Here is a 15,709-nt window from a genome sequence, read left to right as displayed (position 1 = left end):
TTTGGAGCATTCCCAGGATTTCAGAGAGTTATAATTCACATCTGTGTTTCCAACTCCTTCATGCATGATTGTTTGAATGTGCACTTTTGGAACAGGTCCATGTCTAATAGGCTAAACTGTAGTTCCCAAATCAGAAGCCACATGGTATTGCTATATAGTTTTCTTTTTGACTCTTATAAAGTAGCCTTCAAATAAGGTTCTGTACGTCCAGCAAATTGGATTATTACAAAACACCAAAGTCTACACTTTCTACCTACCTCCTATTGAACTCACACATTTTGATTTCTACCAATGATTTAGTAAAGCATTTGCACAATGGCCACAGTAATCACTGCCAAGTAATTATTCATCAGAGCGCTGGAGCAGATTTGAATTATGCAGGACCCACTAAAGTGTCCTAGTATGGTAAGAGTAGTTAAGGAAGAGATGAGATTCTCTTATATTTAATACTCATAGAGTCAAGCTAATTTTTATGTCAAGCACAGGCTGTATTTACTTGGATTTTCCTCTATTTCTCTACTAATTAAAATATTTTAGTTTTGTGGTAACATATGTGAAAGTGTTGACAACAGCTTTGCTTATTCCACATGTTAATTATGTATTTGCTCAGAGTATGCTGATGAACTGTGTGCATTTCTCACGTTAAGATTTCATTTCATGTCAAAGGAAAAATGGGAATGTATTAAGTGGATTTGTGCTTTTAATTTTAGATATTTATTTTTGCTCTCAAACAATCTTGTACGATTCCTCCGTACCACATGCATTTGAAAATCTTTTTTTGGCAAGAAGTTAAAGAAGAAAGTAATACTTGCTTCTCAGAATAGGATTTTTGAACAAAGGAAAGCAATTGTGCCATTAATGAGAAAGTTAAATGAAACAAATGACAAGGCAAGCAAGAAAAAGACCACAGCATCACACTCAAGGAATGCACAGGCACACAATAGTTTATGCAATATTGCCTATCTGACTAAGTCAGTAAATACAGATATTTCCTTGGAATTATTCACTACAATAGGCCATGGTGACTATAGCAGTAAATGCAGTCAACAAGTTTAAAGCATTCTTAGTAGTTTTCACCAGTAGGCAACTCAATGGATTTCATGCCAGCTGCAAGACCCAAGAGATCGGCACTGGGTTTGTAAACTCTGATTGGCTTGGATACCACTCATTCCTGAAAATGGTACTTTGGGAATTGAATCTATCACATCTCTAGAATAATTTACACCCTTATAGTTTTGTATGCGCATTTTGTATATTCATTTACAGGCACGTATACGTGCATATATATATACACACACACGATCCAACACATGCATAAAGTTGCCTTCTTTGATAAATTGTTTTACTGTCATAATCACATATGGCTTAAGTTTTGTGTATATAATTGTTTTCTTAATACAATATTTCAGCCATTTTCCTCTGCGTTATTTTTTTGAAATTAAAGTCTTTGTTTCATTGCAATGTTTGGGTTTGTACTCACTTGCATGTGAGAAACAGAGCCATTACACTCACTTTGTTGAGGAATATGGCTCCTTCCAGAGGACTGCATGGCTGCTGAAAAGAGAAATAAATGCATTTTGGGGGAGTTCTTTTTCTTCTAGTAAGCATATGCAGGAAAAAAATTAACTTTTGCTGTGTTTTTTCTCCCAAATGAGAAAGTAATTAACAGCATGTGTGGGGCTATTCACTAAAGACTACAATAAATTATTTACTATTTTCAAGCTAACGAAGTCCTCTAAAAAAAGGACAGTGTGTATGATTATGTTCATTTTCCAGTTATGACCTTCCAGTTCAAAGATCATCTTAACTCCTGGCTGCCTGATCCTTTAATTTGCTGAATGTATTGAAACTCATTCTCTTAATTCACATCTCCAGAGATGCTCAGCACCTGGCAATAGTAGGTCTTCAGAAAGCTGTCCAAAGGAAAAAAACAGTGAATTTTTTTTTGAGTGAAACACCAGAAAAGCATAGCTTTGTCACTGCAGTTCCACATGAAAGGATATTAAAAAATAACAAAGCAAAACAAAATCAAAACACAGAAATACATAGGCTTAGTTGGGCTTGCCAAGGTAACGTAGTACTAATCAAAGATTGTATTCCGACACAATAGTTAAGCATTGGAAACAAACTGCCCAGGGAGCTTTTGGTATCCTTATTGTCATCAGAGGGGCTCTAAAACAGATAAGGTATGCACATCTGCCAGGAATGAGTAAGTATGTTCAGACCCATGCTGGGGCAGGGGAGTGAGTAGATGAACCCTTGAGGGACGTATTTTCTCCGAATCCATATTCAGGTTGTTCTGAAGGCAAAAGCTTAGCCTCTGCTAAGGAATCTTATGAGAGTCAAGGGCCATGACACTTCATTTGCTCTGCACCCGAAACTCCCACTGAAGCCAATTATTCAATCTAATTTAACAAAGACCACAGCTTCTCTGGCTGTGCAATTGTTGGTAACCATCAACAAACTGATTCATCTACAATTGGGCCAAATGTTACAAAATCTGTTTCTGAGTTCTTGTTTGTACCTCCATCATAAGATTACACCAAAATTAAAGCATGCAGTACTTGAACTAACTTCAAAGGCTGAGCTTGCACTTCTAGCTAGTTCAGGCTTTTTATTGGTTCATGTTTTCCATTTGGCTTCAACATCCTGTTCCTTACTGATGCCCTTCTAGAGTTTCATTTACAAATATTATGTCCCTGGTTAGTGAGCCACGCTAATTAATACTGTGGTGGGGGCTATGGATTATAGTAATCTCATGCCTCCTGCCTGGAAAAACACTGCAATTTTTCCAGACGTTTACATGTAATGCTGTATTGAACATGGCCAAATTTGTTTCAGGAAAATGCATCCTGAACTTATTTAACCAAAATATACTTAAGGTTGCTTATACTGTTATCTATTGCCAGTTTTGTTAATCACGAAGTTCAGAAGTTTCAATGCAGTAGAAAACTGAGACTCGTAATTTCCTAATTAGATTATTTCAAACAAAACAGTAAAGTTAGAACAGTCTGGTTTAAGTATAGATATTTTTAAAAGTTTATGCCAATAACAAGTTTGTTAAAAAAACGTGAACAGATGATTTGATTACTTTCTAGAAGCCTCACATGTCTGACTGTGCCTCACCTTTCAAACCTGGGCCCCCAATCTGAGACAGATTTTAGCTTGTCTGGGGATTTTGTAGTCAGAGACTCCCTGACTCTGGGGACTTAAAATGTTCCCAAGGTTATGATTACAAAGAAAATCTACTATATTTGCAATACCATCAAATACCAAATAGAAATTATGGAGCCTTTGCAAAACATAGCAATCCTAAATTGGTAGATTCTTCCAATACCAAAATAAACAAAAGCAATGGCGTTTTTTTCTAGGAAGAATATTTTACTAGACCAGGTAATGTAATTGGAAACAATGAATAAGATTTCAGGCTCACAATTAATTCACCAGATCATAAAGAGGTCAAGAAATACATCATCTCTGGGGTACTTTTTATTTTATTTTTGGTTTTTAATTGTGTTCATGAACTCTCTTTTCATAAGTGGAGATGGTTTGATTCATGTGACTGCACTATGATGATACAAGTCACAACAAATCTGAGACACCCTTCACTCCTTCTAGACTCCAATTTCAGGCACAGAAATGAAAACTTGCCAACATCTCGTAACACTTACCATGTCATCACCTCAGTGTGAATTAAAACAGACTAAAATGAGATGTTCAGAAATCTGTGAGAAAAAGTCTAAAAATTGCCACAGCAACCAATTGCAAAGTGATCTTTATATATAACCTGGGCCAATCTTCTTCTGTCAGAATGAGCTCTGTATTGTACTAGGTAAATTGAATAAACAGCAAAGATATCCCTAGGTTAAATCCTACCGCTGCAAATTTTTAGATGTCACCCTTGCAGGGTGCTGTCCCCAACCTGAGCAAGGCCCCTTCTCCTCTCTGTGCAGCTCACTCCTCCAAGAGGAGCATGCTGAGCCAAGAGCTGTCCAGAGCAAGTACCGTGATGCTAACCAAGGAAGGTGCAAATGTAATGCCTTGTGGAGAGTGAGTCTGATCCTCTATTTGAAGGAGGCTTTCCCACTTCACAACCACTGTTTTACACCCACAAGTTGGGAAGTTGGTCTTTCATTTTCTGTGAGAATTCATTCCTTGAGCAAAATCACAGCTGTGTCAACAGCAGCAGTTGGCCACTTTCTGCTTTCTGGAGGTCTGATGATCACTGGTCACATCTAGGAAAAATAGAAGCTAACAAAGGGTCTGGCCTAAACTCTGTTAATGTATGAAGAACATTGCTTGTTTCAATGGCTTTGGACTACTGTGAATCTTCTGCTCAGACTTACAGTAACACATCTATAATCAAGGTAGGGAGTACTGGCAAATGTACCAGGTGCATGTAGGGACTCGTCAGGATTGCTGGGCACGTCATGCAAGCACTGTCTGCCATACAATAGTTTCTGTATGGTAGATGATATTTGGAACTAGAGAATTTTGTCCTGTGAAACTAAACCATGTCACAGCACATCAATCAAACTGTGCTTTGAACAGGAAAGGAAAACTTGGCCTTTTGTCCTCATGTTGTGGTCCCTGCTTTCATTTTTTAAGGGAGTAACTCTGCTCCTGTTCTTACCCTAGACACTTTCTGGAGCTGAACGCAGACTAGGAATATTTGTGGCCTACATTGGGTGGGCTGTCACTTGCTGAGATGGGCCTGTAGAGACCATAGACACTGAATTACATGTAACAATTTTATGTGTTGAGTGGTTAAATTTTAGATTGCAGTATTTGTCTGTAAAGATGGTGCCACATGTTCCTGGAAAAACAAGGATGAGAAATGAAAAACTTTCTCAGAGTAAGGCACCTCTATTCAAATCCAGAGGAGTAAAGGAACAGTACAAAAATGTTTCTTTGATGACTTTATTTCCATTGCAGACAAGCTACATAACTTTTAAAACCACAAAAGACAGAAGAATCTTGGCATTGTTTAAAGGGCTTTGAGCAAGGAACAGGGACTGGAAGGAGGTGTTTCTTGTGGGTGTGGATTTGGTTTTTTCTAAGAAATCAGATGATAATGTAGAACATAATGGCAATGAATAACAAAGTAACACTTGTCTAAGTTAAGCTTCTAGGTAAGAATGACACTTATAGAGTTCTACTTGTTTAAAAGCCCAATTTATCTAACCAAGGGTCTCCTGTTGCTAAAATAAACAGTGTATTGGTTTCGATAGATCCCCCGAATCTAGAGGACTTCAGAGTGAGAACAGTTAATGCAGAACCATACTCCAGAAAACAAAGTGTCACATGAATGTTAATGTCACAGCTCTGAAACCTGGTGTGTTTTCTGGTTCTTGGGCTGGAATACACATATTAGCCATGTCTTGACTGCAAGCTGGGAACTTGGGAAATAGCTCTTTTTTTAACAGTGTAACTCGTGGTGGAACCAAACACAGGATCATTGGCATAATTCTTTCACTATTTCATGTGTATTCAATATACCAAAATCTGTCTCTTTACAAGTGGAATAAAACTTAGGAAATCACTTTTTTGGAGATTTTTCTATTTCAGAAACTTGCATAAAATTAACAAAAGCTTGTGAAATCCCTGTCTGCTCCATTTATTGTTCATTTATTGAATGATAATAAAAGTTAATTTATTGAACTTTTATATTTATCTCCTTTGTTTATACTGCTCTTTTGGAAGTACAAAAATATTTTCTTCCCCCTACTAATTTAGACTTTTTCCATTTAGGAATCATTGATTCACCCTTATTTTTTTGTACAGCTGCCATTCCAATTCTGTTAAAAAACTTCTTGTGCCACCATATCTTTGTTTCACAGCACCATTGGTTGATGTAGGCACAGCTGTGGCAAGAGAGTATTTGATCAGTTAATTCCTGGCACAGAAAGGGGAGGATGAACCCAAATGTATGCATTTTCATATGTGGCACATAGCATTGTTTAACTTCTGTTTCTTTTGTGATAGGTAGGTTTTATATTAAACTATTTGGGAGTGCGTCTGGCTCAGGGGATTGCTGATGTCCCATGTAATCTTTTTTCCAGTGGATTTTTGGTTCTAATTTGATCCAGATTATGATTATCTAAAGACTTTTTGTGGTGTATGCAAAATCACTTGATTGTCATAGTCCTGTTCTTAGTTGGCATCAGTCCACACCACAGAAAGTACAGTCCTAAGTATCAGAGCTGGTACTCTTTGTGGAAAAGACAAGGATTCACTGACTAAATTTCCTCTCACTTAAGTCAGAACTGAATTTTACTTTCAATTCCAGTGGAGCACAAGCAAGAAATGATTTCGCATTAATGCCTTCCTTCACTCTTCAAAAGATGATCCCTTTCAAGGACACAGTGGGGAAGTGTAAACTGTTGCTGGCTCTACAGTATTTTGGAGAGGAAAAAACGGACTGAAGATTCTACTTTGATAGCTGTGACACCTTTTGAGTGACAAAATACTAACATTTGTATCCCAAAGGTAACTGGAATAGGTGTCAGAACCCCCAGGGAGTGGGTGGGCTGGGAAGGAAACAACTGCTGTTGTCTCTGCATCTCTGTACATATGCCTTCTTGTTTTCAGAAGGTTTATTTACTTTCAAGCATTTGGATGCACAGGGTCCACTCACGTCCAAACTACACTTTCCATTCAGAATCCATTCAGAAACTGGTGTGACAGGAAGCCACTCTGCACTGTTTGTCTCTGCTCTCCTTCCACAGCTCTTCCTGTAATGTATTCTCCATGCTTTTTTAAATCTTATTTGCACAGTCCCGAACTGCCCTTTACACAGAACAATAAGGAGTTGGCTGTATATTCCACACTAATGACATCAAAAGATGATAACAATTAGCACTTCATTTAACATCTTAACTGTAACACAAAGATGCCTAGCCAGCAGTATCTCAGGCACATGGGGAAACTGGCCACACAGAAAACAATTCCATGACCTGGCCAGCCATGAAGGAAGCTATTGAAAACAGCAATCAAGATTTTTTTATTTACAAACCTAGTTCCATCCACCAAAATATTGTCTCCACAAGACTGATGTTTATAGGAAAATTACTCATATCTTACCTATGATGACAGTAGCCGTGAAACCTGACATACTTTTATTCCAATTACTTTTGTATAATCTTTCATGAGGGCAAGTTCAGTAAAGAATTTCTTTATTATATCTAATCTAAACCTGCCATCTTTCAGTTTAAAGCCATTACCCCATCCTGTCACTATATGTCCCATGTAAAAAGTCCCTCTCCAGATTTCTTGTAAGCACCCTTTAGGTACTGGAAGGTTGCTTTAAGGTCTTCTCGGAGCCTTCTCTTCTCTAGGCTGAACAACCTCAACTTCTCTCCACAGGAGACAGGAGGTGTTCCAGCCCTCTAATCATCTTTGTGGCCCTCCTCTGGGCTCACTCCAATAGGTCCACGTCTTTCTTGTGCTGGGGCTCCAGAGCTGGATGCAGTGCTCCAGAGCTGGACACAGCACTCCAGGTGAGGTGTCACCAGAGTGGAGTAGAGGGGCAAAATCATCTCCCTCGACCTGCTGGCCATTCTGCCTTTGATGCAGCCCAGGATTTGGTTGGCTTTCTGGGCTGTGAGCACACATTGCTGGCTCATGGGGAGCTTCTTGTCCACCAACACCTCAAGGTGTCCCTTCTTATTCCCCACCCAGCCTGTATTTGTGTTTGGGATTGCCTCAGCCCGGGTGCAGGATCTGGCACTTTGCCTTGCTGAACTTCATGAGGTTTGCACAGCCCCACCTCTCAAGCCTGTCCAGGTCCCTCTGGATGGCATCCCTTCACTCCAGCGTGCTGACCACACCATGCACCTTGGAGTGGACAGTGCTGAGGGCGCACTTGATCCCACTGTCCATGCCACCAACAAAGACATTAAACAATTCTGGTCCCAATACTGACCCCTGAGGAACACCACTCGTCACTGGTCTACACTTGAACATTGAGCTCTTGACCACAACTCCTTGAGTGCAATCATCCAGCCAATTCCTTAGTTCCTTATTTATGAAGTGGTTCATCCATCAAATCCATATCTCTCTAGTTTAGAGATATGGATGTCATGCAGGACTGTGTCAAATGCTTTGCACAAGTCCAAATAGATGACGTCAGTCGCTCGTCCCTCATCTACCAATGCTGTGACTCTGTTATAGGAGGCCACCAAATTTGTCAGGCATGATTTTCCCTTGGTGATGTATCTTGCCATTCTTTCTGCATGACATCATTAACATTTGGGGTTTTTGTGTTAATCCACATGGGAAAAACTCTTGGACAGACATTCTTCATTTTGGTCTCAACTATTGTAACAAACTTTTCTTCAGTTTGAGGGAATATTGTCCAAATTGCTTCTATTCAAACCGCTGTTGCAAGACCATTCTCCCATCTTGTAGCCACAGCTGCATGATTTCCCTCTGACATTTTCTACTGACACTTATCTCTTCTTAATTCCATCATAGGAAAAGCAACTCCTCTGCAATTTTAAGAGTCCATCTCTGTCATTTGATGGCAGGATCTGCTGGCTTTGGCAAGGGAGCAAAAGACTTAAATGAATTCCTCACTGCACAGGAGGGACTTGTCTTTTCAATGCAGGAATTTATGGCGTTCAGTGTAAATCCCACAGAGACTCCCCAGGAATAAAAATGACAATTCCACATGCAGGTGGTGATTAAGTGGAAATCATGGGCAAAGCATATGTTCCTCATTTCCAAGAAAGGTACAAAAACTGGCTAAGGGACATCTAGAAAGAATTACAAACGGCTTAATTTCTTTCTAGGCTTGGCCAATAATTCCTGGCAAACTCTTTATATATAAAGTCCTGAGGCCCTCAGCACAGCAGTGTCACCCAGGGCATCCTTCAAGTGGGTAACTTGGTTTTCTCCCATGGCTCTTAATAGAATCACAAAATGGTTTGGGCTGGAAGGGACCTTAAAGACAGAAGAAGGGACCTGAACACGAGCCAGTGTGTGCCCAGGTGGCCAAGAAGACAAGTGGCATCCTGGCCTGCATCAGAAATGGTGTGACCAGCAGGACCAGGGCAGTGATTGTCCCCCTGTACTGGGCACTGGTGAGGCCACACCTCGAGTGCTGTGTCCAGTTCTGGGGCCCTCAATTCAGGAAGGACATTAAGGTGCTGGAGCGTGTCCAGAGGAGGACAATGGAGCTGGTGAAGGGTCTGGAACACAAGTCCTGTGATGAGCAGCTGGGGGAGCCGGGGGTGTTTAGCCTGGAGCAAAGGAGGCTCAGGGGTGACTTCATGGATCTCTACAACTCCCTGAAAGGAGGCTGTAGCCAGGTGGGGGTCGGGCTCTTCTCCCAGGTGACAGGTGACATGACAAGAAGACATCGCCTCAAGCTGTGCCGGGGTAGCTGGGGTTGGACATTAGGAGGAATTTCTTCACAGCAAAGATGATCAAACAAACATTGGAATGTGCTGCCCAGGGAGGTGGTGAAGTTGTCGTCCCTGGGGCTGTTTAAGGAAAGACTGCACTTGGCACTCAGTGCCAGGGTCTGTCTGACACAGTGCTGTTCGGTCCCGGGTTGGACTCGATGATCTCAGAGCCCTTTTCCAACCTAATCGATTCTGTGCCTCGTTCCCACAGGGGCCGGGCGCCGCGCCCGGCTGGGTTTGACCCGCGCCGCCCGCCGTAGGCCGCCGGCCCCCCGCGCATGCGGAATAGCGGTACCGCAGCGGGAGCGCGGCCGGCGGCGCGGAAGGACCTTGGTGGGAGCTGAGGTGAGGTCGCTCCCCGCTGCCGCCGCGGCTCCCGCTGTTCCCTCTTCCTCCCTTCATTCCCTCTTCCTTCCCTTATCATCCCCATCCTTAGGTCCGCCAGCCGCCGCTCCCCCCTCGGCCGCGGCCCCGTGACCTCTGCGCGTCCCTGAGGGTGGCGGAGCCAAGCCCAGCGGCGGCGGCGGCAGCGCGGGGCTGGGGCGCCCTCGGTGCGGGGAGCGGCGTGGGGCCGGTCCCAGCCATCCCCAGTACTGCTTAAAATGTCTTCTGATGTAAACATAGGACAGCAGGCCTGGGAGGGAAGACCCTGCGGGAAGCGCAGGATTTAGTGTGAACAACGAAGGCCAATCTTGATTTCACAAATACTGGGTGTAAGGAGTGTAAGAACTTAAACCAGATTCATATCATAAATAGGCTGTCCTTGAATTTTGTCCCTTAAATATTCTCATTGGAAGGTCAGACAGACAGGAGCACTGTTGCTTATATTGTGAAGACGATTATTACACGATAAAAAAGTGATCTTTTTGTAGTACAGAAAACTATTTTAAGTAGAGCTTCTCCCACAATTCTCTTACTTCATTTTTTCTTTCAGGAAATACGGTCACCATGTCAGCTGCACTGTTGCCAAAGCCACAAATGCGGCGCCTTTTGGCCCGGCGGATGAAGTTTCACCTCCTTGGGGCATTTTTGGTATCTGTGGGAGGTGCGACTTTATACAAGGTGGGCTGTGTAGTCATTCAGTTATAAACTGGGCTCATTGGAGTATTTAAAGAACTCATAATATTTTTCTGTTGAGATTGGGTTGAGCTGTTCATCAGAAAGGTTTAGTAATGTATTTTTGTGAGCATGTTTCCAAAGCCCAAATAATCTCCCTAATCTTCATTTGAAGAAATGATATGAGTATCATTATGATGATAATGATGGTTTATGAAGGGCATTCAAGATCACGCAATTCGTGACAACTTGACCTTAAGTCTCCTAGTCCCAAACTGCTCTTGACCATTCAGAATTGATGCACATTAACTCTAGATAGTTTGTGTTTTGGTCTGCCACAGTTTCTGAGACTTGAGAGAGTTGTCCAGGTCTTACTTTATCTTTTGACTGATTTCAGGACACTTGCTCTTAAGCAATTTGGAAAACTCATCCTTCACACTGAAGACATCAGTTTGAGAAAACCTAATGTGGTTTTTAACCTGTCCTTGCTTTTGAAGCATTGTGTGGAAATGGAGCATTACATTTCCAGAAAAACACCCTTACAGGTTTGACTTCTGGTAAAGATAGGAGCAGTAGTTGTTCTTGAGTGCTCTTACTAAATACTTCTGGGATCTCATACACGAAGCAAACAACACAGTGTGAATTCTTGTGGAAGAACTGGATCTTGCTTTTCCTATTGAAGTCATGCAGATACTGTTGGCAGCATTTGAATGCTCAGGAAGCTACTGATAAAAGTGACTAGAAATGAAGTTAATTTCAGGTTTTTCACAACTTCTCAGAGCCACAAATGTCTGTCAGAAACAATAAGCTCACACATGTACTTAACACATCTGTTAAGAGGTAGACAAGCTTGTTTGTGGTCAGACTTAGAATATAGCTTTTTTAAATAGTCTCTGGGTCTGTACCTTATTTGGCACCCCCATGTTAATACACTGGTAAGGTAGCAGACCAGATTTAGAACAAGTAACATGCATCTCAGTAGCAATTTGCTCTGTTCCCTGTTAGATGCTGTTGTACAAACCCACCTTGGAATTTTTTTCACATTTTTGAGAGTTTTTTGAGTATATCCCTGTGCTTCAGGTGAGTGGGTGTCCAAGGAATGAGGATTGTGTCTTTTTATGTTGGTGAGCTGTAAGAGTGGCTTGGCAGCCTTGTAAAATTTTACCAGATGTAGTTGACTTACAGTGTAGCTCAAATGTAGTCCTTCAGTGTAGGATGCCATTTTATCTTGAGTTAGAGTTTTGCAGCTGTCCACAGGCACAAATGATACGACATTATTACCATAATGACATGTTTTTTGTATAAAACTTTTAGCAGGGAGGATGTTGGACACTTGAGTATCAGTATAGATGGAGTGGTTTTGGATCTTGAAAGTGTGATGTGCTACCTTGTAACAGACTTCCTTTTAAGGTTTTACTTCAGACATTTGTTCTCCTGACCAATGATCAGGTAGCCCAACCTGTGGGTTTTAACAGGAACAAAGGAACTTTTAAAAATTTGAGCTAAAGGCCTTTTAGACTAATAGCCACTGTTAGAAGTTATAGAGATTAACAGAAAAGAAATCTGTTCATAAAGCTTTGCAAACTTTAATTTTCTGTGTGTTACTTTTCAGTTTGGAATTGCTGAACCCAGAAAACGAGCTTACGCAGAGTTCTATAAAAGCTATGATCCCATGAAGGACTTTCAAGCCATGAAAGCAGCTGGTGTGCTTGAGTGTGCACCACCCAAATGATGGTAAGCTGCATCTGCAGGTAGTGAACTGCTCTGCATTAGAACAGGAGTGAGATGATTTCAGTGAGATGTTGTGCTTCTGCTTGGGGGGTCTTCCTTTTTTTTTTTTTTCAAATCAAAAGGGGTTTCCAAGGAGAAAGGATACAAATTGCACTCAAGAGACCTCTGGGTAATAAAAATGTGAAGAAACAGGAGAAGTGGGGACCTGGGAGTAAGGGCAGGATAGAAGCTCCTGAGTAGGTTTTGCGGAATTTGTTTAACTTGCGTGATGTAGGAGACAGAGTAGTGATGCCAGGCCTTTGCCCTCCTCACATAACCACAGAGAGGAGACAAAGCTCTAACATTAAACTCCAAGACTTGCCTGATTCCACAGCCATGTTGATGCTGTCACATCTTGAACTGCTTAACTTGGAGCTGTCTGTATCTTCTGCTTACATACTTGTGGTGGTATGGTGAGTGAGAAAATGGAGAGGCTGTTTCTCTCTCATAGCATGCATCTTAATGTAAGAAACAGAGACAGCTTCTGCACATAGTTTTGTATTTTGAAGTTGGTGAGAGGGGGAAGATGACTAATCATGAGGGGAAATACATCTATATACACACGTACATATATTAAAAAATCACAGTGGCATACAGCTCTGTGTACTAATAATCACATTTTTGCCATATTGTATGAAGCTTGAATAGAACTTTGTTCACAATACTATTTTTTAGCACTTGACACTGCCTTTTCTAGGAAAAACTACCCAACTTTGTTCTCTCTTGCTAGTAAAATCAGGAAAAGAGTCTTGATTTCAACCATGTTGTAGTTACTAATAACTACACTCACAACCATGTTGTAGTTACTAATAACTACACTCACTGAGCTGCACAGGCTGATGTGACAACTCAATCAAGAGTTACTCCCCCTTTCTTGCTGCAAATTTTTTACATTCAGTTCTCTGCTTCTCCTAAAATGACTTCAGACTAATCTAGAATGATAGTTTTTCATTCTTTTGGAATGTTTTCATATTGTGATCATTATGTGATAATCTGTGGCTTTAATTATCCTGGCCAGCTGGATTTTCTCAGCCTGTTTGCATGAAGCAGCAAGATTGAATAAAAGATTTGTACTTAACACTCTATGTACTAAATTCTGTTTTATGACAATCTGCAACTATCTGGTTTCTGCATAACACAATTACGTAAAAAACTCGGAGCTCCATCTCTTCTAAAAATTTGAAAAAAAGGTAAAAAATCCTTGTGTCAGTTCCAGCCTTTGGTAGTGTTGTTTTTTTGTTTGTTTGTTTTGTGAGAGTGGGATACTGCTGTTCTTTAGCTATGACTGCAGCAAAGATAAATGATGAAATTATAAATTTACCTGGTTTAAATATTGGTAATATTACTAATATTTACCTGGTTTATATATTAGCAATAGGACTGAACTCTGGTTCAGTCCTATTGCTAATATATAGTCACTTTTAAACTTCTTTAGACACTGGAATTGCATTCTTTAGTCAGGTGGCATTCATCAGTGTATTCTGAAGGGCCATCTGGTGGTAAAATCATTTGAAACAAACACTGTCAACAAGGCTGCATGTTCAATATTTAATTGAAATCATGAGCAGGATTTATTTCAGTGCAAATAGAGCTCCACTCTCAGCCTGTGTTCCCATTGGCAGTTTAAAAAAAATTGCACATTGTGTGCACCTGTTAAAATTAAATGTTTCCTAAACAATTCTTCCATTTCTTAGTTGTACTGGCTCAAAAGAAAATGGCAGACAAATCATCTTATGTGATTTTGTTTGAATTGCTGATGCTTCTTATTCCTTAGCCTATTCATATAAGAACAGATATTTTTTCACTCCTTCACAGTAGAAAGAGGTTGTTTTTTGTTGTGCCTGCGCATGAATACAAAAGTAGAAGGGGAAAACAATGCCAGTGTTTCAAATGTTCTGTAAAGGCTATTAAAAAAGGACAAGTACCCAGAACAGATGGAAGACATTTCTGTTTGCCTCAGAAGTTTAAATCTTAGCTATTTTGAATGTGAAGCCTTTTTTTGATGTAGTTACCTAAAGGGTACAGTGATCATGCACACTCTACATCTCCCATTTTACAGTTCATGTCCTGTATACGGCAGTAAATAGAGTGGTTTAACCTCACAGAATACTCTCTGTGGAATCCGTACTTAGCCCCAACACCTAGGAAGGGGTCGGGTAGGCAGGAAGGAGAGTTCATTAGTTCATTAGCATGGCACTCTACACCAAGTTTTTTCCTGCTGGGGATGGGGGCACCTTGGCACCTCCCTGTGAGTTCACACTGTTCCATCTACTTGGTGTGGAGTGTGGTGGTGATACTGACAGTGGAAGTTAAGTGCAATTATAAATGTGAGGAGTATCTGGTGTCTACTGTGTGCTCAGCCATGGAATAAAGGGGGAAGCTCAGAGTTTGGTGCTAACCACTTCCATGACTCTTGTCATGGAGCACAGCTGGTCTTGGATTTGTGTTCAGTATAATGGGGAGAAGCAATTTGAATTTGGTTTTCTTCCTTCCTTGGTAGGCTGCCTGCACCACTTGTTTCCTCTCTGGCTCCTATCTGAAAGCTGCATTCCTTTCTCCTGCAGGCCCTCAGCAAGATTGATTCAGTTACCAGAGCAGTATATATAGTGAATCTGATGTGCTGTGCAGTGTTGTTCCAGCTCTTGATTTGTTCCATGTTTCACTTCTGTTTGCCACATGAAGGGTGTGTGAATCTTCAAGCATCAGGAAATAATGGGGAATTCCTCTAGACTAAACTACCACATAAACATTTCTCTCTGCTGCTTTGCAGTCATACATACTAGTATGTTTACTTAGAGCATGAAGTTTGTCCATCATAACTTAATGGTTTTTTTCTTATCTTGCAGATTTCCTTCAGTTCCAGGAGACTTGATGACCGAACCTTATTTGTTCACTGAAGTGTTAAGTGCAGTGCACTTCAGTGCGTGGCACGCTCTAATGCAACTCAATAAATAAAATACATGTGTCAGTGACATTTAGTTGTCTCCATTAATGTAGAAATACTTAAAAGGCTCAGGTGCTGGGTAGAGTGGTGGAAAGTCATCAGAACTTGCTCAGGGTGACTAAGTCTGTCTTTCTTCCAGGGATTATTTACATCTCTGTTTTGGCCAAATTCCATATTTGATAGCACAGTATATCCCTAAGCAGTGACAGCTAGTTTGTCCCAGCAGCTTAATGGGAATGTGCAAGAGGACAGATGTTGCAGGAGGGGAGAGGATGGATTTCTGGAGGGGTCTGTGTTACCTTTGGTGAGCTGACCTTGAGAGGAAAGAATTTGGATAGAAATTCTGGAAATATACCAGCCAACCTTTCTGTCTTTTTCTGCTGTCATCGCTGCATTGCCTTCCTCACAGCAGCAGACTGTCACAGCAAGACTTACAGACTGTGCAAATGCCCATTCTTATACAAGGTCTATTACTCTGATTGGAGAATGACTTTCAACTGCAGGTATGTTCACGTGTATTTGGTGTACAACA

The 15,709-nt window shown here is 41.0% G+C and overlaps 1 protein-coding gene across 1 annotated transcript; it reads left to right on the top strand.

The window, feature by feature from the left end:
* The first annotated feature begins 9,649 nt into the window (after positions 1–9,649).
* LOC121668494 (cytochrome c oxidase subunit 6C) lies at positions 9,650–15,205 on the top strand. The gene is made up of 4 exons (XM_042036383.1): positions 9,650–9,752; positions 10,342–10,469; positions 12,076–12,197; positions 15,080–15,205. The coding sequence occupies exons 2-3, from the start codon at positions 10,356–10,358 to the stop codon at positions 12,193–12,195; spliced, it is 234 nt and encodes a 77-aa protein (XP_041892317.1). The 5' UTR covers positions 9,650–9,752; positions 10,342–10,355; the 3' UTR covers positions 12,196–12,197; positions 15,080–15,205.
* The last annotated feature ends 504 nt before the right edge of the window (positions 15,206–15,709 follow it).

This window comes from Corvus kubaryi, unplaced genomic scaffold (assembly GCF_017639235.1).
Source record: "Corvus kubaryi isolate FWS band 111438036 unplaced genomic scaffold, C.kubaryi_AGA036_p1.0 37385, whole genome shotgun sequence".
NCBI classification, from domain to species: Eukaryota; Metazoa; Chordata; class Aves; order Passeriformes; family Corvidae; genus Corvus; species Corvus kubaryi.
Note: the sequence above shows the minus strand (reverse complement) of the source record. Positions and strands in the feature narration are given on the sequence as shown.